General features: G+C 39.9%; 1 protein-coding gene across 3 annotated transcripts in view; it reads right to left on the reverse strand.

Moving 5' to 3' along the window:
* Nucleotides 1-27,048, reverse strand: part of STON2 (stonin 2) — a 145,415-nt gene that overhangs the window by 83,359 nt on the left and 35,008 nt on the right. For all 3 annotated transcript variants that reach the window (XM_042943982.1, XM_042943981.1, XM_042943980.1), the window contains 3 exons: nucleotides 26,098-26,370; nucleotides 23,979-24,263; nucleotides 1,738-1,935 (listed from right to left, as the gene is read on the reverse strand). In XM_042943982.1, the coding sequence (XP_042799916.1) occupies nucleotides 1,738-1,935; nucleotides 23,979-24,263; nucleotides 26,098-26,185 (571 nt within the window). In that variant the 5' untranslated portion in view covers nucleotides 26,186-26,370. The remainder of the gene's footprint in view (nucleotides 1-1,737; nucleotides 1,936-23,978; nucleotides 24,264-26,097; nucleotides 26,371-27,048) is intronic.

Here is a 27,048-nt window from a genome sequence, read left to right on the forward strand (position 1 = left end):
ATCAAAACAATGAGAGAAGAGGTTTTCTCAGTGGGAACTGTAATACTGTTAGCATGGCTTCAGAAAAGGGAGATACTGAAAACAATTATACGCTTTGGAGACAGATTAATAATGCCCAGTTCCGACTAGAACTCTGATTTTCATCACTAGAACCTGTAGGAATTAAAGCAATTTTCATCTAAGCAGAGAGGCCACTGAAAAAAACCAACCTGAGCCTAGAGGTCCTGACTTTCCCACTGTGACGGACCCTCCTCCACCTCTCTGAAACAGTAAGAACCCTGGGGCGAGAGAGGGGAAAACAACCAGATCCTTGCTGATCACTTATTCTGTGGCCAGCATCATATAAGTTGCTGTATATAAACTGTCTCACTTGGAGCTATTAACAGCTTGGTAAGGTAAGTACTACTATTATCTCCATTTTCCAGGTGAGGAAACTGAATCAAAAAGACGTTAAGGATCTTGCCCAAAGTCACACAGCTGGTACATGGAAGAATGAGGATCTGAGCAGTCTAACCCCAGAGTCTGAGTTCTCCTGACCAATGTGTTTGTTCTATGTGTCCTCTATGGGAAGGCTGGTGGTTGAGGGCGAGGAGGCGAAGGAAGGGGTGAGTACAGCCTCTTTTCCTAATTGCCTTGGCTTCTGATGGTGCCTTCCCAAGATGAAACTTTCCCCACAGTGGAGATGGGCTTGTCACAGTTCAGCCACTGACCGTGATCCTCAGCCATAGAGATTAAACAGAACGGAGAGGGTGTAAAAACAAAATGCTATAAAGAACTGGGGCTCGTGAAGACAGACTATGATAAACTAGGATTCTTTGCAATACTATCAAATACCAAACCAAATCCTGTCTGAACCCTTTAGTCTGCAAGAAATCTCTCTCTCCATGTGTAGAATCCTCCAATAACATACAGCATAAGGACGAATGTTACCCAAATTTGAAAAATGATCCAGAGACAAATTCCTAAACAATGTTTTTGAGAAAAACAAAATTATTGGATACACCTGGCAAATTTACCCACAGAGAAATTATTAGTAACTTGATTACTTTCAAAGGAAAATAATCCCTTGGGCCAAATAAACAAAACACCAAGAATGCACTACATCTATCCAATGCCATTCTAAACCTAACCCAGATACAGTGCTTATTAATAGGCCCTTATTTCACCTGCTAAGCCAGGCAGCATCCTTCCTACACCTCTTAGAAATTTAATAAATGAGAGCACGGGATGTTACAGACTGATGTATATAGCTCAATTCAAGCACAAAAGAAAAAATATAACTGCAAAATGATTTGTGGTCTGGACACAGTGGCTGAGTCCTGACTCATTCCACTTGACATAACATTTGCTTTTTCTCTGCTCAAATCTACCTCCCTCTTGCTGATAATGAAAGATGCATGGGTGGCTGGGTGAAAGATTCAGCCTTGTGCATACTATGTATAGTTCAGTCATCCAAGGAGAAAATAAATTGACAAGGAACAGTACTTGTACCGAACAGTAGAAAATAACACATTAAGATATATTGTCAAATGGTTTCCCAATATTAACACCCTGCCAACTAATCAGCCAATCTGTGTACGTGTTTTTTCCCAATGCAATTTTGAACCACTCTATTCTAGCTTTTTGACTGTAGAACTACTACATCTGAACTCATTCTGCAAACAAAGCTGCAGAGATTTTAGGAGTGGCAACAGGTCACCAAAAGTGATCTTCAAAGCCCTGTGGGCTCCATCTTACCAGTCAAGTCAGCCTGAGAAGCCCTGCTACTCATCTGTTCCTCCGCATTGATAAGCTGCAGGTCGGTGTATGAGGGATCAAAACTAGGACTACTGGTGTCTTCAGAATGTGTGGTCCAGCTGCTCTCGGAGGTTAGAGGGCATCTCCTCAAGGAGTCGAAGGAAGGGCACGTCCAGCAGGGCATGGTCAATGGTATGGCTGGGGACAGACCAAAAACCAAAAGCAGACAATATAAATTGGTTGTGCTCGTTGATCTTTAGTGCTTGTCTTACCTTGACGGTGCTCAGGTCCTACGAAATCTCAACAGCCATACAAGGGAAGGAAATGATGGAAATATCACTTATGACGGCAAAATAACTGACTGAAACCCCCACATTGTAAGTCCGTATCAAAACCAGTACCACAAATAAGGGCTCTCATGACTCCCAAATCAAAGAAAATCTCACTAAAGGAAAGTAGTGATTTTTGGCTCTACTTTTATTTCTAAACTTATATTTGTTTCATTCAAACAAAAACTTCATGAATCCATTTTTAGTGGTATGCCAACTTCCCAAAATATACTGCAAAATTACAGCTAGGTTAGGTTAATGGATAAGAGAAGATAGGTGAATATATATGTACTTCATAGGAAGGTGATATGCCTCTGGAGTCTCACTGTAACTGGAGATTCTGCAGACAGTTACATATACAAATTGAGATTTCCTGGGGCTGCTGGAAATCTGCAATACAATGAACAAACTTCAAGGGAGGAATGCACAGGGCTTGACTTTATCTCCTAAACCCTGAGCAGCAAACTCAGCCTTTCAAAACCACTTTGGAAAGTTTCTTTTTTTAAAATGAAGTTTTCTAACGTTTATTTGTCTTCAGTTAATTGCCTACCACACGGTTTCTCCATGGAATTGCATGAGAATCTTACTGCAAATTAATTGATAAGTACTAAAAACAAGTGCTGAAAGCAGTGTGGACAGGGAAGGAAAAACAAAAGAAAAAGAACTAGCATTTCTTGAGTACTCACGAAATGTCAGACACTTATACAAATGTTACTTCACTTCACTATCAATCCTGAGAGACAGGCACTGGTCTCATCTGACACAAGGGGAAACCACCTGAAAAGAGGTTAAAGAGCTTGTTCAAGAAGGGTCAGTTCCCCTACGGGTGTCTGGGTGGCTCAGTTGGTTGAGCGTCTAACTCTTGCTCTCTGCTCAGGCCATGACCTCATGGTTTGTGGGTTCAGACAATGTGTGGAGTTCTGTGCTGGCAGCTCGAAGCCTGTTGGGATTCTTTCTCCCTCTTTCTCTCTCTCTCCCTCTGCCCTTGCCCTGTGCACATGCATGTGCTCTTTCTCTCAAAATAAATAAACTACAATAAAAATTTTAAAAACAGTCAGTTCTCCTAGCTAGAGAATCAAAATTACTGAGAGTTGGGTTCAGAGAAATTTGGGTAAAGAGAAAATTGAGATTTAGGAGGAAAAAAATAATGAATAGCAATATATGTGACATAGAACAAATATGAAACCACGGAGAATTTTCATTCCATATTCTCTTAGACATTTATAAGACATGAAGGTCTTTTCTCTGTCTGGAGTGCTCATGGCTCACACCCCCTATTCTTTAAAAATATTACCCTCCCAGTAAGGTATTCCTGAGCTATTCTCTCCAAAAATGCAAAGTCCCTTCTCTCCTTCATTTCTCCTTAGTATTATCACCATCTAATGTACTACATAATACAGGGTCTTCCCCACTAGAATCCAAGCTTCTTGGGGATGGGGTTGGGGCTGCAGGGATTTTGGTCCATTTTACTCACTTCTGCATCCCCATTCCTAGAACACTGTCTGGTGTGAATAGGTACTCAATATTTGTTGGTTTTATCAACAGGAGCACCAGAAACACTCATAACAGTCTATGCTAAGTACAGACTGTTAAAACTAAACTTGTACCTATAAAATTCCTACACAAACATAGAAAAAAATCAAACTGATAAAGAAGAAAAAAATAAACAATCAAACAGCCCAAAGCAAAACTGAACTTCTAAAGGCTTATTATAGGACTGCCATTTCCTACAATATAATGGATTAGACACCTTACTGTGGAAAAAAATTAAATAAAACGTAATAACATTATTTAAAATATATTAGAGGGTGAGCAAGAAAGAATTATCAGAGGCCAAGTTCAAGATGGAATCCAGAATGGTAAACAGAGCACTCATCCTGATTTTCAGACCCTGAGGCTTTTGAACAAACCAAGGAGACTTCTGAGTTTGAGTTTTTTAAAGGTCTTGTGAAGAAGGCAAAGAAGGAAAACAACCTAGGGCTAACCCAAGATGGGAAATCTGACAGAAGATGTGATGCCTGAAGCTTGAATTCCTAAAGGGCTCAATTAAAGGGTAAATTAGCAATAAGCCCCACCCCCAAGCTAAGGACAGCAAGGAAAATTGTCTGCCTTAAGCCTGGGTGCAGGGTAGAGAAAAGAAATCTCCTAAGAATTTATAACTATAAGCTGTCCCACATAGGGGCTTACGGCTGAAACTACTTGTGTGGTCTGAAAACCTTCCAGTCTGAGAACATAGCTGAAGTATTTCCAGGTTGGTAGTGGCCTCAGGCACCTGGGAAAAGCAAATACTAATCCTTTCTGGAGGAAGATACCTCAAAGCCAGCCTTCCCAGACAGAATGTTCCTTAGTTACACATGGTAATAAAATAAAAAATAAAAATAAATAAATCATGAAATACATAAGAAATCAAGTTACCATAAACACAAACCAGAGCCAGCAAGGGGGCCAGGGATGGGGGGAAGCCAGAATCAGACCTGCAAAGAATTCAGACACTAGAATTATTTAGCAGGAAATAGAAGTATGTTTAATATGTTTAAGGAAACAAGAAAATACGAAAAGAAAATGAAAATATTAGAAAAGAAGACACAGAATTGAAAAAGAATTAAATGAGCTTCTGGAGAAGAAAACTACTACCGTAAATACAAAATTATCTGGATAGCATAGAGAGACAGAGATGAAAACATGAGAGATTAAAACACATGGGAGGGGCGCCTGGCTTAGTTGGTAGAATGTGCAACTCTTGATCTTCAGGTTGTGAGTTTGAGCCCCATGTTGGACAGAGTGGTAAAAGCTCATAGGTAACTATCTAACCTGAATTCCTAAGGAGAAGAGGTAGAGAATGAGAGACAATATTTAAACAAACAAACAAACAAACAAACAAACAAAACACTGGCTGAGAATTTCCAGAATTTATGAAAGATTTTTTCGTCAGGTTAGAAATCTCATGGTATCTCAAGCAGGGTAACCAAAAATAACTGTGCAAATAGACATCGAAACTATACAAGACCAACAACAAAGAGAAGATCTTAAATAAGACTACTTTCAAAGGAATGATGATTAGACTGACTACCATCTTCTCAACAAGAGAAGCCAATGCTTCAATAAGCTGACAGAAAATGACCAAATAGGACTGTTTATTCAGTGAGGAGATGTTCAGAGAGCAAGGGAAAAATAAAGACAATTTAGACAAACAAAAACTACAAACTACAATTAATGTAAAAGAAGGAAAGACAAGAAAAATAAACATATGATTATAGAAATAAACTATATCAGTACTTGATAATAAACATAAATGGACTAAAATTTCCAGTTAAAAGAAAAAGACTATCAAACTGAAAAATCAAATGAAATCCAACATGCTGTTCACAAAAGACACATCTAAAATACAAAGATTTGGAGCACCTGGGTGGCTCAGCCGGTTACGTGTCCGACTCTTGATTTCGGCTTAGTCATGATCTCGCAGTTCATGAGTTCAGGCCCCACATAAGATTCTGCTGACAGTGTGGAGCATACTTAGGATTCTCTGTCTCCTCTCTTTCAGCCCCTCCCCCACTCATGCTCACTCTCTCTCAACAATAAATAAACTTAAAAAAAATACGAAGATTCAACAATAATAAAAGTAAAGGGATAAAAAATCCATATAAGACAAAATATTAATGAAAAAAAACCCTGATATATTGTTGCCTATAAATAGACTTTAAAGTAAAAGCATTATTAGAAAGGGTTACAACAAAATTACTATATGTTTTAATTCATCAGAAATATATGATAATAATAATTCTAAGTTGGTATATATTTAATAACTTAGCCTCAAAATTATTAATACAAAAACTGACAGAAGTGCAGAAAGCAAGAAATGTCCATCATCATAATGGGAGATTTTTAATTACACCTTTCTCAGTAAGTGATAGATCAAAGAGGGAGAAGAATTACCAAGGAAACAGAAGATATGAACAACAAAATGAACAAGCTGATCTAATGGTCATACACAGACCAACAGGTGAAGAATGCATATTCTTCATAATCCACACCTAAAACTCTTATGGCAAGTGACCAGATGCTAGGACATGAAGCAGGTTTTAACAAATACCAAAAAACTGGTATCAAATAGACCATGAACACTGATCACAATACAATGATGTCTCTAGTTATCCAAACCAGTTATCTAGATATAACTAGCATCTACTTACCGAAACTAGATAGAAGACAATTTGAAAAATTTAGAAACTAAGAAACATACTTTTAAATGAATTGTTGGTCAAAGAAGAAATATTAATGAATATTAGAAAATATCCAGAACCAAACAAAAATGAAAATAGTATATGTAAAAACTTTAAGAATACAGGTAAGCAGGGGTGCCTAGGTGGCTCGTTTGGTTAAGTGTCTGACTTTGGCTCAGGTTATGATCTCACCGTTTGTGAGTTTGAGCCCCGCGTCTGGCTCTGTGCTGACAGCTCAGAGCCTGAAGCCTGCTTCTGATTCTGTGTCTCCCTCTCTCTCAGCCCCTCCCCCACTCACATTCTGTCTCTCTCTCTCTTTCAAAACTAAATAAACATTAAAAAATTTAAAAAAGAAAGAATGCAGGTAAACAGTATTATCAGGGACAGGTGCATTGCTTATATTAGAAAAGAAGAACTGAAATTTAATATAATAAGCTTCTAACTTATCAAGTTACAGAAAGGGCTGCAAAATATGTCAGAGAATACTAGAAAGGAAATAATAATCATAGAAGCAGAAGTTATCGAAATTAAAAAGCACATAGGTAAAAATTCTTTAAGAAGATTATGTAAAAGAATTGGAAAATTGTTAGGAAAATCAAGAAAAAAGAAAGCACAAATAACCTTAAGAATGAAAAAGGGTACATAATTATACATGCTGTATATATCTAGAAGGCAATGAGAGGGAAATAATGAATGTCTTTATGCCAACACATTTGAAAAAAGAACTACAGAAGTTTTAAAAAAGTATAACTTCAAAACTGATCCAAGAAGAAAGTTAAAAACCTGACTTGTCCAATAATCATCAAATAAAGGGAATTCTTAAAATCTTCCCATAAGGAAAATGTAAGACCAGGTAGTTTTACTGAACAGTTCTATCAAACTTTAAAGGAAAAAAATTTTTTCAGAAAAAAAAAGAGACCACCCATCAAGTCATTTTATGAGGTCAGAATTTCCTGACATCAAAACCTGACAAAGTACATTGCATTTATACTTCTATCCTCCAAAATGAGAATTATAGGTCATCCTCAATCATGGACATAGACATAAGAATCTCAAATAAATTATTATCAAAGAGAATCTAGAGATCAATGAAAAGGAGAATTACATCATGACTAAATTGGATTTATCCAGTTAATACGAGTTTAGTTTATTTAACATGGTATTTCTCAACTTTTTTTCATTACTGCCCCACTAGCAGGTTTCTTCCCCAATCATCCTCTCCCTTGAATCCCCTCCTCTCCAGTAGAATAACATGACCAGGAACTTGATATTAATACAATCTACTGATCTTACTCAGATGTGCCCAGTTTTACATGTACTTATGTGTGTATTTAGTTCTATGTAATGTTATCAGTGTGTAATAGGTTGTGTATACACAGCCAGAGTCAGGATGCAGAACAGTGCCATCACCACAAGGAATGGTGCCTTTTATATTCATTTCTATTTCTTCCTGTCATGCCCTGTTCCTAACCCCAGGCAACCACTAATTTGTTTTTCATTTCTATAATTTTGTCATTTCAAGAATGCTATATAAATGGAATCATGCAGTATGTAACCTTTTACGATGGGCTTTTATCATTCATCATAATGCCTCTGAGATTCATTCAAGGTGTTGAATGTATTGATACTTCATTCCTTTTGATTCCTGAGTAGTGTTTCATGGAATGGACTAAGCACAGTTAGTTTACACCTGTCAAAGAACATCTGGGCTGTTTCTGGTTCTTAGTTATTATGAATAACAGTGCTTTGAATATTCATGGAGAGGTTTTTGTATGAACCTAAGTTTCCATTTCTCTAGGATACACGTCCCAGAGTACAACTGCTGGGTCATACAGTAGATCACTCATGCATTGCTGGTGAGAAAGTAAACTGTAACTATGACTTTGGAAAACAGTTTGACAGTTCCTTATTAAACTAAACATGCAATTAATCTCTCTGAATACTCACTAGCATTTAATATTACCACTATTTTTATTTTAAGTCATCTGATACGTGTATAGTGATAACTCATTTTATTTGCATTTCACTATTGGTAACGATACTGAATGCCTTTTCAGATACTTATCTGCCAGCTATATATCCTCTTCAGTGAAAAATATGTTTAATGTCTGTTGCTCATTTTCTAATTAGATTGCTTGGTTTTTTCACTATTGAGTTTTAAGTTTTCTTTATATATTCTAGATACCAGTCCTTTGTTGGATATGTAGTTTGCAAATATCTTGTCACAGTCTATAGCTTCTCTCTTTATCCTCTTAACAGGGACTTTCATAAAGCAAAAGTTTTAATTTTGATGAAGTCCAATGTATCAATTCCCTCTTAAATTTTAACACGGAAGATATGTTGTATGCCTATCATGTACTGTATATATAGCTATGCTGTACATATAAAAAGAATAAGATTTCTTCCCCCCCCCCCCCAAAGAACTATTCTTAGCCCCATTGGAGGTAATATCACTCTGCTGATAATGTGTGGGTTAACATTACTGAATCAGTTAATATAATTCACCATAATAATACATTAAAAGAATAAAAAACATATTATCATCATAATGCATACAGAGAAAGCACTGAATAAATTTTAGTATCTTTTCATGGTAGTAATTTTTGGCAAACTAGAAACAGAAGAAGCTCCCTAAATCTAATAGAGCTAACCCCAAACCCCTACGGCAAACACCATTCAAGGGAGAACTTTCCCTCGGAGATCCTCATCAAGATGACGGGCACCCATTACTCCCACTTCTGTTCAACATCCTATTTGTGGTCAGAACCTGCACAGTAAGGCAGGAAGTAAAAGAGAGTGAAAACAACAAAACTCATTCTTTGCAGATGATATTTTTGTGTACAGAAAATGCAAAAAAAAACCCTAATAAATTATCAAATTAATAAATTTAGCACAGTATTTGTTTTTAAATATATATACAAGTGACTGCATTTCTGAAAAGTAACAAAGAATATATAGAAAATTAATCTTAAAACAAGATAGCATTTATAATAGCAACAGGGGCACCCGAGTGGCTCAGTTGGTTAAGAGTCCAACTTCGGCTCAGGTCATGATCTCACAGTTCATGGGTTTGAGACCCGCATCAGGCTGTGTGCTGACAGCTCGGAACCTGGAGCCTGCTTTGGATTCTGTGTCTCCCTCTCTCTCTACCCCTCCCCTGCTTGTGTTCTTTCAAAAATAAAATAAATGTTAAAAAAATGTATAATACCAACAAAAACTATCTATATAGTAATAAATTTAACAAAATAAGCACAAGGCCTCAGAGAAGATACTTTTAAGGTTTATTAACAGATTGTACAGAAGATCTAAATAACTGGAAAGAGATATTATACTAGGGTTTAAAAAGTTAGTGTGTAAAGATGTTAATTCTCAATCAAAAACCTTACGTATTTTTTCCTCGTATTAATAAGCAGAATCACACTATTTAGATGTGAACAAAGTAGAATGTTAATATACATTTAAAATGAATAAAATAATAATAGAAATAATGGTAAAATACTATATAGAAAAAATTGAAATTAGACTCCTACTTCACACCAAGTGGAAAAATCAATTCTAGGTGGATTTAATATCAAAGTATAAAAGGCTCCACAAGAAATATTTTAGAAGAAATATACCCAAATATGCTCACAACTTCAGGGTAAGGAAAGATTTCCTCTACCAAGACACAGAAAACACCAACCATAAAAGAAAAACAAATTTCCTATCATTAAAATTAAGAACTTTTTACAAAAGGCACCATAAAGAGATGAAAAGACCATCCAATTTATTCTACATCCATGTGTAAGAGAGATCTGCCATGCATCATATCTGCAAGGAAGTCCTAGACATCAGCAAGAAAAAGGGAGAGACCTCAACAAGAATATACCTGGACTTTTATGAAAGAAAAAAAAAATTCAGATGGCAAAAAATAAAGTTCAGTCTCATTAATAATCTAGAAAATGCAAATTAAAACCACATGAGAGTCCATTACTCTTCCCCCTTCCCTATCTCCCTGACTAAAATAGAGAAATACGACAATCCCAAGTGCAGACAAGGAAGTGCAGACACAGTATCTTATATATGGCTGATAAGAGTAAACTGGAACCACCTTAGAAAGCGCCTTGGTGCTAAGTGAGAAAGTTGAGGATAAACAGCCTACAGCACAGCAATTCTCTGACTTTTTAATTCAAGAGAAACGCTTACACATGTTCACAGGTTGTATGTTTAGAATGCTCACAGAGGGGCACCTGGGTGGCTTAGTTGGTTGAGCTTTCAACTTTGGCTCAGGTCATGACCTCAAGGTTCGTGAGTTCAGCTCAGAGCTTGGAATCGGCTTTGGATTCTGTGTCTCCCTCTCTCACTGCCCTTCCCCTGCTCGCTCGCTCTCTCTCTCTCTCTCTCTCTCCCTGAAAAAATAAACATTAGAAAAAAAAAAAGAATGCTCACAGAAAAACAAAAACAAAAACAAAAAGGATGCTCATAGAAGGACATTCTTTTTTTTTTTTTTTTTTTTTAATTTTTTTTCAACGTTTTTTATTTATTTTTGGGACAGAGAGAGACAGAGCATGAACGGGGGAGGGGCAGAGAGAGAGGGAGACACAGAATCGGAAACAGGCTCCAGGCTCCGAGCCATCAGCCCAGAGACTGACGCAGGGCTCGAACTCACGGACCGCAAGATCGTGACCTGGCTGAAGTCGGACGCTTAACCGACTGCGCCACCCAGGCGCCCCTAGAAGGACATTCTTAAGTGCAAAAAACTAGAAACAAGGCAAATAACAAACTGTAATACAATGGATAAGTGAATTGTGGTATATCAGCATAATGGAATACACAGCAATAAAAACCAAAGGAACTATTGCTGCAGGTAATGATATGGGAAAATGTCACAAATAATGTGTTGAAGGAGCAAGCTATGAAATAATACATACAGTATTATTCCATTTACATAAGGTTCAAAAAGAAGTGAAATTAAATTATATCATTCTTGATGCATGTGTAGGCAGGAGAACTGTTAAGAAAAATAATGTAGTTAATATCACAAACCCCAGGAAGGTGGTGATATAGGAGGGAGGGATGGGATGTCTGGAAGAAAGAAGATATGATCAGTAGGAAAACCTGAGGGCTTATGGGTGATGACAATATTCTATTTATTAAACTGGGTGATGGGGTTGTACTGCTGTTCTTTATAATTTAATATACATTTTAAAGATGTTCCTTTATATTTATTCAATAATAAAGCTTATTAAAACCACATATCAAAAGACTCTAATGCTGTGAAAGAAAGCTATTTTAATTATTTGTATTTTCACACTGGCGTTTTACATTTGTTGGATAAAACTTGCAGTATTTCCCCTGAAAGAGAAGCTAGGAATAACACAGCTGGGAGAGGCAAAGTTCCTACACCTCACACACTGTTCTCATTTGCTCTAATACTATTCATCTATCAATTTAGAAATCTTGGATGAATCACTTGGGCTCTGAAGCGAGTGTCCTCAGGCCACAAGATTAGTTGAAATGTTGAAGTGTGGAGCCTGGGGCTGATTCTTCTCCCAGGCGCCAGGCCTTTGATACCTGGGCCAGACAGTGCTGTCAGCAGGGCTCTTCACAGCCACAGCCATCCAGCAAGGAATAAGGTGAAAAAAGGATAGAAATCTGTCTCCTCCTTTCCTACGAGATTAGGTACAAGGCCCCTGGATCCAGACTGCCTGTCTTGTTTGGTATCCAGCCCTGCAGCCAGAGGCAAGTTACTTAATCCACCTGTTCTGCTGGGTTTTCACCTGTGCAAATGGAGCTTAAAGTTGTACCCACTTCACAGGGGGATTAGGTTAATATTGATGAAGCGCTTGGAAAAGTGCTTGGCACAAAGGAAGCGCTGAAAGAGGGTCAAGTGGTAGTTATTACATCCAGATATAAACTTACGTCCAAATCTACTTGAAATCTCCACTTAGGTGTCTAACCTTACCTATTGGAAACCAAGTTCCTGTCACCCTCTCCACATGGGCTCCTTCATCCTCCTAGGTGCTCGGAATGAAATCTTGAGCCACCCTTGATTCGTCTCACAACTCGGCCACCACAGCTTCTGCTAGTCCTCCCTTCAAAATACATCTGAAATCCAATCACTTCCCACCATCTCCAAGCTACCACCGGCCGAACACACTGCTGTGTGACCCAGACTCGAGGGTGATGACCTGAAGCCTTCCTGAGTGCAGCCCCCTTCTCCCAACATTCTTTCTCATCTAACCTAAGTGCACCCTTGGGGCATGAAGTCCTCAATCAGCTCAGGAGATAGGACTGTGACACACAACCTACTCCCCAACGGTCCCTCCGGGGTGGTCCACCAGCATGACTCCCCAGCCTGTAGGGCTATGAAAGAAGGTCTTATGGGAGGTGGGGTCACAGAGATCTACTCAGCTTGTAGCTGCCCAAGACCTGCCTCTGTCCCTAAGTCCCTTTAAAAAACCATTTGTTGTCAAACTGGACCTATCAGCCTTTGTCTCTGGCCTTAGGGCTCCTTTGGCCTTTGGAAGTTGTTTTCGCACATGTCTCTTTCAGGGAACAACCATCCCTTTCTGGATAGTTACAGGGGCCTCCCACTTGGTCACCCCGCTTCCCCAAGTGTCTTCCTCTTCTTGGTCTTCTCAACAGAGCAGCCACATAGCTTTAATAGAATTACCTGTTCAAATCGAAGTCAGACCTTACCATACCTCTGCTCAAAACCCTCTGATGGCTTCCCATCTTACCCACAGCAAAAGTCAAGGTCCTCCCCATGCCCTCCAAGCACACACATGGTCTGATTCCTCATGACCTGTCCGCCTCATCCCCTTCCCTTCTCCCCATGTCCCTCCACTCCAGTCACATACCACCAACACAGACACCCATCAGAGGCTTGTCATGTGTGGTTACTTTCACCTGGACAGCTCCTTCCCCAATTTCTGCAAGGCTCATTCCTTGCCTCCCACATGTCTTTACCCAAAAGTTGCTGCTCAGAGAGTCACCCCCTGATCTTATGTAAAATTTCACATCCTCCCTACTCTATTCTTTCTTTCCCTCATGTGTCTCTCCTTCCTGCTAACCACTGTCTCACACACTGACACTGTATCTACACCTTTATTGTGTTTCTGGTATGTCTTCTCCAGCACAAAGTATGTTCCATGGGGCAGGAATATTCCACTGTATCCCCAGTGCCCTGAACAGTGACTGCCACAGAGTGGGAATTCAAAACATCATTGGTTGAATAAACAATAAACTGATAAGTTGTCAGTTAAAACAATTAATACAGCAAAGACAAAATTTTTGTTTGGGATCCTAAATAGATTAAAATTTAAATACTTATGTATATTTTGATATAATATCCTTTATTTTATACTTTGGTATCTACTCACTAGGGCTGTGTGATTTTTCCAATGCTATAAACATGCCCATCCATGAATACAAAATAGATCTAATTCCATTCTTCATTTGTGGCTCCCATGCTAGTTCATAGTTGGCAATACAAACAGCTGGTCCCAGGACTGGTTCAGAGGGCCCTTGCTTACCCCAGAAGGCTTTACTAGTAACAGACTGCCCAACCATTAGGTAACCTCAGCGTGGGGAGAGCAGGGGCTATGGCCAACTTTCTCATAATTGCATTCCCAGCACCTAAATATTTTTTGCATGAATAAACTAGTTAATTAATGCATGCTTGGGCAGTTTATTGTGTTTTATGTCCCACGCTGAGGGTGAGATAGGCCACAAGGACCCCCTGGGTGAGTTAGCACATTCTTTGGATGAGGAGAATATTGTAGCTTTAATAAAATATTTTAAGGCCCATTTTACATAACTGGAAGTAATTTTCAAGAGATCCTCTCCCCTGCTCACATGGCATGATGGTAGTAGTTTCAAATATGCCAAAAATATAATGGACAGGTTTAATTGCACTTTTTAAGGTAGCTCCCAGGGGGAAAAATATGTGTGTGTTTGTATAAATATATGTATCATATGTACATATGTTATGCCTATATTATATATGCATGTATATGTAAGTGCATATGTTACACACATACACTATGTGTGTATATGTATATATGCATGTGTATCTGTGTGCCAGGTATATGAATCTGCTGTGTGCACTCTGTGTATAATGATGGGAAATCAAAACTGATGATAGTCAGCTGGTGACATAATAGGGAAGAGGTTGGCCTATTTTCTTTGCCTAGTTTGTTAAAAAATATACATACTTCACAGAGGAAGCCATGCCTCAACTTCCACCTAATAGCTCATTCACTCCATAAATGGGAGTCAGTCATTCTGCAGTATGTTTCATATACATCTTTCATTCATTAGTCCAACAAATACTAAGTGAGTACCTACTAAGTTCCATGCTCCATATTATACTATTGAGAGTAAATGAGATAGTCTCTTTCCCCTAGTGAGGAAGAGACAATAAACAAACTTATAACCTAATTTCAGGTAAAAACATGGGCCGTAAAGACATTTAATGCAGGAAAAAGTTGGGGGGGGGCTGGGAGCAGGAGGAAATGATGCTTGAGCAGAGCTCTGAGTTGAAAACATAGAAGAGTTCTGGGGGCCAAGGGAACAGCAAGAGCAGTAATGAGCTTGTCAGGAACAGCAAGAGAGGTAGCGATTACAGCAGAGTGGTGCCCAGTGGGCAGGGGCAGAGGGCATCAGGCCCCAAGGAAGAAGGGCTTTGTTAGAATCCATTCCTCAGTATATCACTGTCTGAGATGGATTCCGGAAAGGTCATTAATTATTCTTAAAAGCAGAGAACATTTAAGGTATTAAAAGAAAATAAAACCTCCTCTGTTGAAGAGGGAAATACATATGCATACCAAAAGCAATAGGCCTTGGCTACACAGTCACCAAATGGTTGGGATCTTATTCCACCCCCACCCACCAACTCACCCTCAGTAGCTAGAATAAAAAGTATAATAGAAATTAACCACTGGGCTAGTCTTCTTCAGGATTAAGTCTCTCAGCTGTCACCCCTGCCTCCCTCTTAAGTGGCTGACATCATCTCTGGTCTTCCCCCCAAACAAGTGGCTCTTTCTCTGGCCCCAGATAATTAGCTTCCCCAGACACAATGGGAAGGCCTCAGCCCAAGCTTTTGGGGAAGACATTTGAAGCACAAGGGAATATTAGTGTTTTTCTTGGGCTGTGGAACAAATGCCCTAGAAATGAAAAATTTTTTGTGTTTGTAATTATGCATATCCTGCATCATCTGCATAATGGGTCCAATTCAGTCTTGGCCTTGCCACAAAATTGCCGTGTCTGTGGAGGAAGGTCAGCACATAACATGATGACTGAACAGGAAGCTTCATGCTGAAAATAGTGCCATAATTTTTTTTCTTTTAATTTTGGGAATGAACTTTGCTCTTTCAATTTATCTGCATGCATTTACAAACATATTCTAAGCACACACATACACTTGTAAAATGCACATGAAATCAGCCTTGCTCTGAGAGGATGTTTACAAAGAATTTAGGTGTTATATGAGCTGACTGCTACATTCTTCCTGGTACAGAGTGGAATTTTAGAACAGAGGAGACAAAATACTAAAGTAGGAAAACTTCTTACCACCAGGGAAACTCAGAAACACTACTGCTAAGGGACTCGATGTGAATAAAATACCCCCTGGGGTTAGGTTCATTTTCGAAAATATTTCTTTAGAGAACTGTATAGAGATTCAATTTTGATTTGAACAGATTCATCAGAAGTTTGTTGTGTTTTTTTGCTTTTGTTTTTTTCTTATTTAACACTTTGGATCTGCTGTGTTCTGTTGCTGTTTTAAAGGTTTAGCAGGATACCTATGCATTAAGGTTTGGGGTTCAGCAAACAAGTTTTCATTTAAACTTCTTGACATTTTTTACCAGGTAACCCAGATGGATCATATAGCATTTTCACACTCAAGATGTGAACAGTATTCTGGTGGCTATTTGTCTTAAGTTTAAGTATCTGGCAGTTAAGTTTCTAATAAAAATCATTTAAAGAGAATATTTATCAACAACATGGCCTGAGCCTAAGTGGTCTTGTTAAATAAAGGGGTACAAATTCCATATTGGGCCTCCACCAAATTTTAGGGCTTTTAATGGAGGAAACAACATTTACCAAAGGGGCCTGACTTTACATGACCCTCACTCCAGGATCCTCAGGTCCAAAGAATTGATGCCAGCAATCTTTCTTATATATTTGGTTACAAAAAGGCTTTGTCACTGAATTAAGTGATTTTACTCATATTTTTACGAGAGAGATCATGTGTGTCTCCCTTTTCCCAGACCAACCAGGATGGCACTTTATCATTTCAAATCCTGCACCAGTTGAAGTCCAAAACAAAGTTGTCCCCCTGATGGATTTAAAACATTCCTGGAGTTGTCTTCCCCATCGGCTGTCGCTCCTCCGTTACCAATCAACCTTGGTATGCTTCAGGGCACAATAAAATAAGTAGGTCACCAAGGTGGGGAGTAACAGCTCCCTGGCTTTTTGAAGTTCCCTAGTGCAGCTTCTGACAATTATATGCCACAAAAATAAGATTTACCACTAATGATGGTCTCTTTGTTTTTAATCCACGGTGCCTCCAGCCTCCTGGCATTTTTATTTGGGCTAATAGTACAATCCCATTCCAGGCTGAAATGCAATGCTCCCTTGGTTTATTCGTAGGTGGCATAACTTAAAAGGTAAGTCTTTTGTTTTCTGCTCTTCATTTGCCAGAAAAACTATGGACAGTAGAGGAACAGGAGCTGGGGGAATGGAAAAGGAGTATCCCAGATAACATCTCTCCACCTAACTCCTCCATGTGTGCACACGTGCACTGTCTTTCCCAACTACTCCTTGCCAGCCCGGACGTGAAGGCACGGAACAGCTGGCTAAGTAAGGCTGACTGTTTGCTTCCAGAAATCCAGACTGGCAATGGTGTTAGTTAATCAGTTCCACGTATCCTCCTTTCTCATCCTCCCTATTTCTTTTAGGTCTACATCATGGTTGTCTCATGAAAACATATTTACAAAGAGGCTGCATGGGATGGGGCTGAGGGCGTTCAGAACAAGTCTCCTCAAAATGTGCCACTTTGGCATGTGGACTATTCTGAGCTAAAGACCCTAAGGCTCAAGAGAAACGTCTGCCCCTCCCTTAACCACCTAGAAGAATCTAAATGGAGGGTGCCTGAGTGGCTCAGTCGGTTAAGTGTCTGACTTTGGCTCAGGTCATGATCTCATGGGTGCTTCATGGGTTCAAGTCCCATGTCAGGCTCTCTGCTGTCAGCGAGGGCCCACTTCAGATCCTCTGTCTCCCTCTCTCTCTCCCTCTGCCCCTCTCCCATCTCACACACAAGCATACGCTCTCTCTCAAAAATAAACAAAAAAAAGAAAAAGAAAATAAATAAATGGAGTATCTTTCCCAGAATAAGAGTTATTACCAGAGATAAATTTTATCTGAGTGACCTGTCTGCATGGCAGGGCAGGCATCTAATTATTAAACATCTACTCTTCTTCTTACCATCCTGTGAATCGCCCTCCTCCCCTTTGAAGCATCAGGCCCTATCCCATTCCTTAGCTCAGGATGGCATATACACCTCATTTTACCAGTCTATGAGCCTCTTGTGTATGTAGCACAAAGTTACACTTTTTCCCATTAATTTCTTATGTCAATTTTTTTAGGAGAGAGAGGTAGGGGAGGGGCAGTGGGAGAGAGAGAAAGAATCCCAAGCAGGCTCCACACTTAGCACAGACCCCGGTGCAGACCTCGATCACAGGTCCCTGAGATCACAACCTGGGCCACAATCAAGAGTCAGACACAACTGACTGAGCCACCCAGGCGCCCCTGTCTCATGTCAATTTAGACTAGCCCAAAGAAATTTTGAGGGGTAGAAGAAACACTTTCCCCTTTCTCCTGACACAGAGCTGTCCAATCAGAAAGTGCTAAGCATGTAACAGAAGCAAACAGGACGTGGAAATAAAATGGGAAAAAAACAGAAAAGCTGCAACTACATTCTAGGAATGAGTGTTGCTCTGCTGATACTGATGTGATACTCTTGTGAATGAGAAAATGGCTGAAGCCACAAACAGTTTACTCAGACTTTCCTTATTTGTGGCTGCACTTCACCACCTACATGCCTTGAGACACGCTGACATATTCCATAGTCCACCAACAGATTCCCAATTTCTGCACATTCAGTACAGCACAGCAAACATCTCTCCATTTCACGCACATGCTGCCCATAGTAAAAAAAGTTCACTTGATACACAGCTACGGCCGAAAACAGGCCCAGCGTCTGCTAGCTGGAAACTAATAAACTAAGAGAAGCATTTTTTAAAGTGGATAAATGAGAAATTGATGGACAAACCATTTCTATACTGTCAGATTAAACTGAAAAGAACCAGATGGACACTTATTTTGTAGAAGTTGGCCACCCAGCCAACACATAGCTTTCTCCAAGTGGGCACCATTGATCTAGGGCAAAACTGAACAAAAGCGCTGGAGAAGACCCACAATCAATGGATATATAACAAGGGGAAATGCTTTAAGTTCTAATTTTCATCCTTCCCAAGAAGAGATGATAGACAGGCCTGGCTATAAAATGAAACTTTTAGGCAAGCAATTCTCCCAACATCCACTTCTTCCTTTGTTTTCTCAAAGAAGCCTCAGATTTTTAGCTACCACGAAGTGGAAAGCTTTTTTTTTTTTTTTTTAAAGACATGCAGTGGTTGAAAGATGGTCAACTGGAGGCAGATGGAGAAATCATGGAAGCACAGGCTGGCTCCGGTTTCATACTAGAGGACCCAGGAAGCTCAATGGGCTTCTGTTAAATTCTGAGCACTTATGTTACTCAGCTTTGTATATGAATGTCTGCATCTATGACAACTACACAGAGGAGATGCTTAATAAATATTTGGTGATTCAATGAATAAACTATAAAAGGCTGTCAAGTTTGAAAGTAAAACATACCGGCTAACACATCTACTTAATAAATGGCCTGCACTATTACAGATGCTCCTCTAGCCCAGACTGACTCATTTTCAGCCTTATGCAAATGGCTCTGCTTTAGGATTTTGGACACTTGGTCCATTAGTTAACTGTGGCTGCTGTAACAAACTTGGTGGGTTAAAACAAGAGAACTTTGTTTCCTCCCAGTTCTGGAAGTGAGAAGTTTGAAGTCAGAATCACTAGGTGGAAATCAAGATACCTGCCTGGCAAGCACTCCCTCCATAGGCTCTGGGAAAGAACACATTTGCTTGCGTAGGCCTCAGGCTTCCGGGGGCTGCCAGCATCCCTTGACTGTGGCCTCAACATTCCACTTTACAAGGTCGCCATCTTCAAATACCCTTCTGTTCTGTCTTTGCATTGTCTTCTTTGTGTGGGCACAATCTCCCTCTGCCTCCCTTTTATAAGGGATACATGTGATTACATTTAGGGCCCACCTAGATAATCCAGGATTATCTATCAAAATCCTTAACTTTTTCTTTAAGTTTATTTATTTTGACAGAGAGAGAGAGAGAGGGAAAGAGAGAGAGAGAGAGAGAATAGGGGAGGGGCAGAGAGAGAGGGAGAGAGAGAGAATCCCAAGCTGGCTCCACACTGTCAGCACACAGACCAATGCGGAACTCAAACTCATGAAGCATGAGATCATGATCTGAGCCCAACTCAGATGCTTAACTGACTGAGACACCCAGGTGCCCCCCAAAATCCTTAACTTCATCCCATCTGCAAAGACCTTTTCTTCAAATAAGATAACATTTACAGGTTCCAGGGAGTGGGTCCTGATATCTTTGGGGGCCATTATTTAGCTGAGTATTACCAAACTGAGTATTACCAAAAGAATAGAGCAGGCAGCAGTGATTCTAAGAAACCTCAGACTGTCTCTATCACTATGAGGATACTTGCTGCACAGATCTGTGTTATTTTGGTGTAATGCCTGCAGTTACGTATGAGATATTATTGACATTGCACAAGTTCTCAAATCTGTTGAATTTAAATCAAAATCTGAGCTGCCTGACAGCTGTCAGAATGGAACTGTCTATCTTGGGAGAGATCTGCATTATCTGTGTTGAGAGGGTGGAAGCCTCCTTTCTCCTTATCATGTTGACCTTAGCTCTACCAACCACTCTGCCTTGTTGTCAAACCCAATCTGTGTAAGGAAATCCACGAGGGAATTAGCATACATGGGTGAGGTTGGTTTGGGTAATAGAGATATTGATGGGTCAAGGCTGGGTATTGGCAGAAGAGTTGGGACTGGAGCCTTGGATTTATTACCATTTTCTTTACCACTCTGATGCTTAACACATGGTTCTTGGGTCCCTAGAATACTACCTGAGGTAATATTTAGGGCTGGCCCTAAACATGGTTTATTCCTGCTTGTTGCCCACACATTGAGCCTCAAGTCTGCTGTGAAACCAGTCTACAGTCTCCCCCTAAGGCAGAGAGCTCTACCTCTATAAGGCTGAGTTAAATCTTCATATGTGGAAACATATGGAATTGTTGTCTGAACAATTTTCAAGGCAACATAATGCTTTCAACACATTTGAAAACTATCATTTCTTGATTTGTTCTATAGTAATATCCATACATCCCATATCCTCATTACAATGCACACCTGGGACTAGGGTAAGGCAAGTGAGGAACTCCCTTTGGGTGCAAAATTTAGGGGGTAACAAAAATCTCAGGAATCAAGTAACATTTTAAATGCGGTATTTTAAAAATATCAAATGAGAAAATTATGGCCCACAGACTTAGCCACCTATTTTTGTAAATAAAATTTTATTGGAACTAGGGCCAGGATTAGGGTACCAGTGAGACAGTCATGCAAGTATAGGTTGAATCTTATTTTTTAAAATACTGATACTTTGTTCATCAAGGATTTTTTTTTGCGTTATTTTCATTTTTGAATGAAAATTTGAATAACTTTAAAATAATTCTGATTTTCTAAATGAATTTTTTTATTAAACAAATTTTAGGGGCACTTTGATGGCTCAATTATGCGTCCAACTTTGGCTTAGATCATGACGTCAGTTTGTGAATTCTAGCCCTGCATTGGGCTGTCTCCTGTCAGCACAGAGCCCGCTTCAGATTCCCTGTCCCTTTTCTCTCTCTTTGCCCTTTCACCATGCTTTCTCCTTCTCTCAAAAATAGACATTTAAAAAAAATTTTAACCCAATTTTTTTCCCAAGACAACCATTTTTATTCAAGATAACTGTTACACTTGAGTATGGCACAGAAGTGCTTTATGCCATTTTGTCACAGAGAATATTAAAAAGATGTATTTAAGAATCAAGATTTAATAAAATTCAATAAAATTAATAATTTTTACTACTTTATCAAGGATATTATGTTGAAATTGACTTCTTTTTTTAGTATGGGTACATGGTGGCCAGAATCTTTACTCACCATTACTTTTGTACCATACAAATTCAAATGCAGTGAAAAAGGCAATCTTAGAATTATTATGAAAATAATTTGACCCCAAGGACCCTTTGAGAGACTTTTGGGCAATCCCAGTGATCTATAAACCATACTTTGAGAACTGCTGCATTAAAGGATAAGGTTTTAAAAATATGTCAAAAGCACTATCAATGGCAAGCTAAGATCCTCAGTCAGATGGAGGCAACGTAATTAGGACTAATCCCAGAGTTAGTTTTGCAAAAATAAGTGGTGAAGAGTTGAAGCAAACTGACCATCTATACGACCATCATTTACATAATTCTGAACCACCAAGAAATCTTTGAGGCTAACGGTAAGGTATGAACAAGATGTGAGCAAATCTGAATGCCATGAATACAGCAGTGACCTGAAAGCAGGGCCATTTTGGGGCAAGTGAGTAGAGAAACACCATTGAACCTATCCTCAACTCCCCAGCCTCCCAGAATGAGGGAGCAGAGAAAACCATAGCAGGAACAGCAGGACATGGGAGCAAATTAAGTCATGGTGCATCCCTGGACTGTTCCAAGACCCTGGGGCCAGTCTGCCTGGCTTTGAAGCTCTCCCCTGCCACTTGCCAGCATACAACCTTGGGCAAATTCCTAAACCACTGTCTGTCTCAGTCTCTTCATGTCCAATATAATGTTAATGCTTTCCTCATATGATTGTTGTTAAGAGGTGCATTAAGATGATGTAGTTAAGACACTGAGCACGGTGCCTAAGAAAGTATTTGGTAAATATACCTTATTAAAATAAGGAAAATATTTCTGTACTGATTCACTCCCCAATGTCGGGTAACTCTTCCCCACGTGCATAAATGCTTAATCAGCCCACTGTTTTGCCAGCATTAGGTGTTCAGTAGAGGTAACTTCCTCCCACCAGCAAGACTGGGAAGCCTGTCTGGACCTGTCATTTCATCCTTGCTGCTCTGAGTGTCATGGCTCTCTCACCAATGATTCACTGAAAAATCTGATGTTTAAATGTGAAAAGGTAAACATAACATGCGAATTGTTATGTAAAAATTGAAGTATTTATTATATAAAATTATGTTTTATATTTTCTTAAATTGTTTTATTGGTGCTGAAAACATGTTTGAAAACAAAAAGGATTATTTTTAAAAATTAAAACTAGCAAAACATTTAAGCCACCCACAAAAATAATATCAACCATGCTTTTTTCTAGTAGGGCTCTATGGTAGGCAACATAATGCCCCCCACCCCCGCAAAGATATCCACATCCTTCCCCAAAACTGTGAATATGTCACCTTACATGGCAAAAGGGACTTCGCAGATATGATTAAATTAAGGGCCCTGGGATGGGGAGATTATCCTGGATTATCCTGGTGGGCCCAAGGTAGTCATAGGGTCCTTAAAAGCGGAAGAGATGGGCAGAAGTCAATCAGTGAGAGATGTGACTACAGAAGAAAGGCACAGAGAGCTGCAACATTGCTGGCTTTGGAGACAGAGGAAGGTACCATGTGCCAAGGAATGTGGGCAGCATCCAAAAGCTAGAAAGGGCAAGGAAACAGATTTCCTGGTTTCCCCAGAACCTCCTGGAAGGAATGCAGCCTTGCCAACACCTTGAATTAGTCCAGTGATGCCCATTTGGACTTCTGAATTACAGAAATATAAGATAATAAAGTTTATGTTGTTTAAACCACTAGGTTTATGGTAGTTTGCTATGCAGCAAACAGAAAACTAAGATAGTCACAAAAGTTATCCAATCAGTGCTGGTATGCTTTGGTACACAATCAAATAAGCAGCCAGGTCACCAGGATGGGGACTAACAACTCCTCTGGCTTCACTAAGCTCCCCAGTGCAGCTTCTCGCTGTTTAAATGCCACAAAAATAAGAGAATTATCATTAACAGCAGTCCCTTCCTCTGAAGATTTAGATTCAACAGGTCTGAGACACAAGAATATCCATATGTAACTAGTGACTCTATTAGAAATTGATGGTGGTCCATGCTCTGAAAGGCATTCACTTCTGCTTGTAAGGAGCTTATAATTTAGGTGCTGGGTAAATATAATTGCAATACCTAATAGAGAGATAAGTAAATATTCATTCTTCCAAAGACAAGTTAACAACCAGGGACAAGTATAAAAAGCAAGAAATGGCCCAGAACACATTAATCCTTCCATATGCTTTGTTAACAAAAACTAGTTGTAGAATTAAGTCAGATGAGATCTCTGCCAGCTCTTTTGTATGGCCAGTGCCAGAGGGCTCTGGTAAACCAGCACCCTGGCAGCCCCCACCCACTTCTCCCTGGTGAGCACAGACCTAAGTCAGAACCCTTCACAGCCTCCCACCTGTCTCCCTTGTTTCCTTATGAGGTGGTGACGTGCTGGCCCAGGGTGTGTCATCTTCAAACTGAACCCAGTTGCTGAAGGCCGGGGCCAGGTCAGGTGGGGGCTGCTCGGGGCTCCCAGGAGGGGACGCCGCTTCAGAGATGAGGCCCAACTTTTCAGAGGAGTCATCCTGCTCTGAGTGGGAAAGTTCCTGAGAGCCTCCATGTGCCCCATGGTTCTCCCCGGAGGAGCTCTCAGACCGGTCTGAGTAAGAAGACAGTCCTGGGAGGTGCTCTTCGGTGCCCCCTGAAACAGATACCAGACACTGCCATCAATCATGTGAGGGAGGTCACTCTTCAAAACTGTCTCATGGAGGAAAAACCAAGGATAGGTAAGGGGTGATCACAAGACTCACCATTCTGGTGGGTGAGGGTGAAGAAACAGCCATGCCCATCTGTCTCTATGCCCAAGGAGTGTTTCCCTAATAATGTGTACAAAGGATAACCTCTGCATGTCCACAGTCAGTATCCAGGCAGGCTGAGACTTCCAGTCTTACTCACTCTTCTGACCCCAGTGCCTATTCCAGTGCTTGGCAGTCACAGACAAAAATGTTTATAGAGGCCAAACAGGAATATAACTGAGTCGAATGAGGAAAGCAAAAGGCAACAAGGACTGGTAGACACTCACACTGAACAAGAAAGCATCCGTCTGGACTGAACACCTTGAAATTCAAACTTTAACCTCTGTGCAGTCGAAACTACACGTCTGCAGACCGCCAGGTGCAAACTCCGTACCAATGATAAGCTGAATGAGGCCCAGAAGCTTCTCCCCTAGCTTTCTAGCACTTTATTGGCGCGGGAACACTTCACAGTCTTCAAAAAAAATTTTTTTTCTTAAAGAACTATGTCCTAATTGTGGTGGTGGTTACACAAATCTATACACGTGTTAAAGTTTATCAAATGTGTACCGAAAGTAGTCAAGCTCTATTACATGAAAACTTTTTAAAAATCAAAGAATATAAAACTTTTTTCTCTCATCCTTCGCCAAACTAGTCCATCTGCATGTGACCAAACCCTTTAGACTAGTGCTGCCCAAGAGAAATAAAAGGTGAACCACATATGTAATTTAAAATTTTTTAGTAGCCACATTAAAAAAAGTAAAAAGAAAGAGGTTAACTACATTTACTAATATAAATTTCAACTCAGTGTGTTCAAAATGTATGATTCTAACATGTCATTAATATAAACGTTATTAATGAAATATTCACTTTCGCTAGGTCTTTGAAATTCAATGTGGGTATTTTATACTTCAAACACATTTCAATTTGGACTCGCCACATTTCAAGGACTCAAGAGCCACGTGGCTCCATCCTGGAGAGCTCACCTGTACACTCACACTTTCCAGGTGCTGTAAGTGAAGCTGGGCGGATACCAGTTGACAGCAGTAGCTGCAGTGGAACAGAACCAGCTGACAAGGCTCTGCAAATATCTCCTGACCCCTACCTTGACCTTCATCCCTGAGCACCAGTTCCCTGGAAGTCATTTAGCCATCTTTATCATGATCATGGATGACAATTAACTGAGCTCTTTCCGTGTGCCAGGAACTGGTCTAAGTCCTTTACATATATTAATTCATGTAACCCTCACAGCCACCCCGAGGAAGCGACTGTGATTGCCCCTACTGCTCAGATAAACTACCGCTCAAAGAAGTTGAATAAACAATCTACCCAAGGGCACATCACTTATTTGTGACAGAGCCAGGATTTGGGCCCAAGCAGTCTGGCTCTAACACCTGTCACTCTCCGCAACTGCACTTTAGAAACTGAGGAAATCCAAATTGCTGGTGGGAGGAACACCCTAAAAGGCCAAGTGTAGAGTAGTTTGTAAATACGAAGTTTATGCTCCTTGGAAGAAAGCAGCCAATACTTTTGCTGTTTCCAGACCCTTTTGTTTGGGATTCTAAGGTTCCTAATGCTTCTAAGAAGGCTTCTAAGTGGAAGAATCTGCACCTCAGGAAGGTGACACACTGGCTCTTTTGTACATATTAAGATCCCACCCAAAGAATGATCAAGTAGAAGTCATCGTAAACAGTTATGGTTCTTTGCTAATCTTTTCACCTAAGAAATGAAAGTGTTCCTTACCCTCAGAAGGAACAGGAAAGAGTGGCTCCTCATTGAAGGAGACCCACTCTGACTGGTGGGTAGCAATCACATGGTCCAAGGTAGTCATGCTAGGAAGGCACTGGTCATCTTCACACTGATGGCCTCGGGCAGACCCCAGAGTAATGTCTGGGGTGGGGTATGGTGGCACGCTGGACTTGGGCCTCAGCTCTGTTATGAGGGTCTTGTAGACAGCGGCACTCAGAACGTAGATAGATTGGCCCTTCTTGTCTGGCTAATCTGCCAAGCAGAAATCTGTGTAAAAAAATAATAAAAGTTAAAATGACAACTGTCACCTTATATCCAATACACACAGGTCCAGGGTTTTCAACACTGCCCACAGGGGGGTCTGGAGAGTTTCCAACTTGTATTCCTTCTCTCTGCCCTGTCTTGTCCCCAATTCTTGTACAAGTAAAACCTTGGTTTGTGAGAATTTGTTCTGGAAACATGCTTGTAATCCAAAGAACTTGTCTATCAAAACAAATTTCAAGATCCGTTGGCTCAGTTGTGATCATGTGACGTTTGGTGTCACATACTACTTGTATTACAAGACATCGATTGTTCATCGAGTTAAAATTTATTAGAAATGTTTGCTTATCTTGCGGAACACTCACAGAACAAGTTACTCGCGATCCAAGGTTTTACTGTATCTGCCTTTAGCATTAAGATCTCTGTACGTGACTTCATATCAGACTTGCAAATAATCATGCAAATTTTAGCAATTAGATTCCCAAATTTCCCCAATTACCATATTTTAGACATACTTTTATTTGTAATATAATGCCATTATGGTAAAACAAAAATTAAAACTTTTCAAAGTACTTTCACTTTCTTTTACAGGACAGTAAAATAAAAGCCTGTTTTTTTCCTATTAAATCAATGCAGTTTCTTGCGTTAGGCAGGTAGCTTTTTTGCAGGCCTGATTTAAATTCT

The sequence above is a fragment of the Panthera leo genome, chromosome B3, assembly GCF_018350215.1.
Source record: "Panthera leo isolate Ple1 chromosome B3, P.leo_Ple1_pat1.1, whole genome shotgun sequence".
NCBI lineage: Eukaryota > Metazoa > Chordata > Mammalia > Carnivora > Felidae > Panthera > Panthera leo.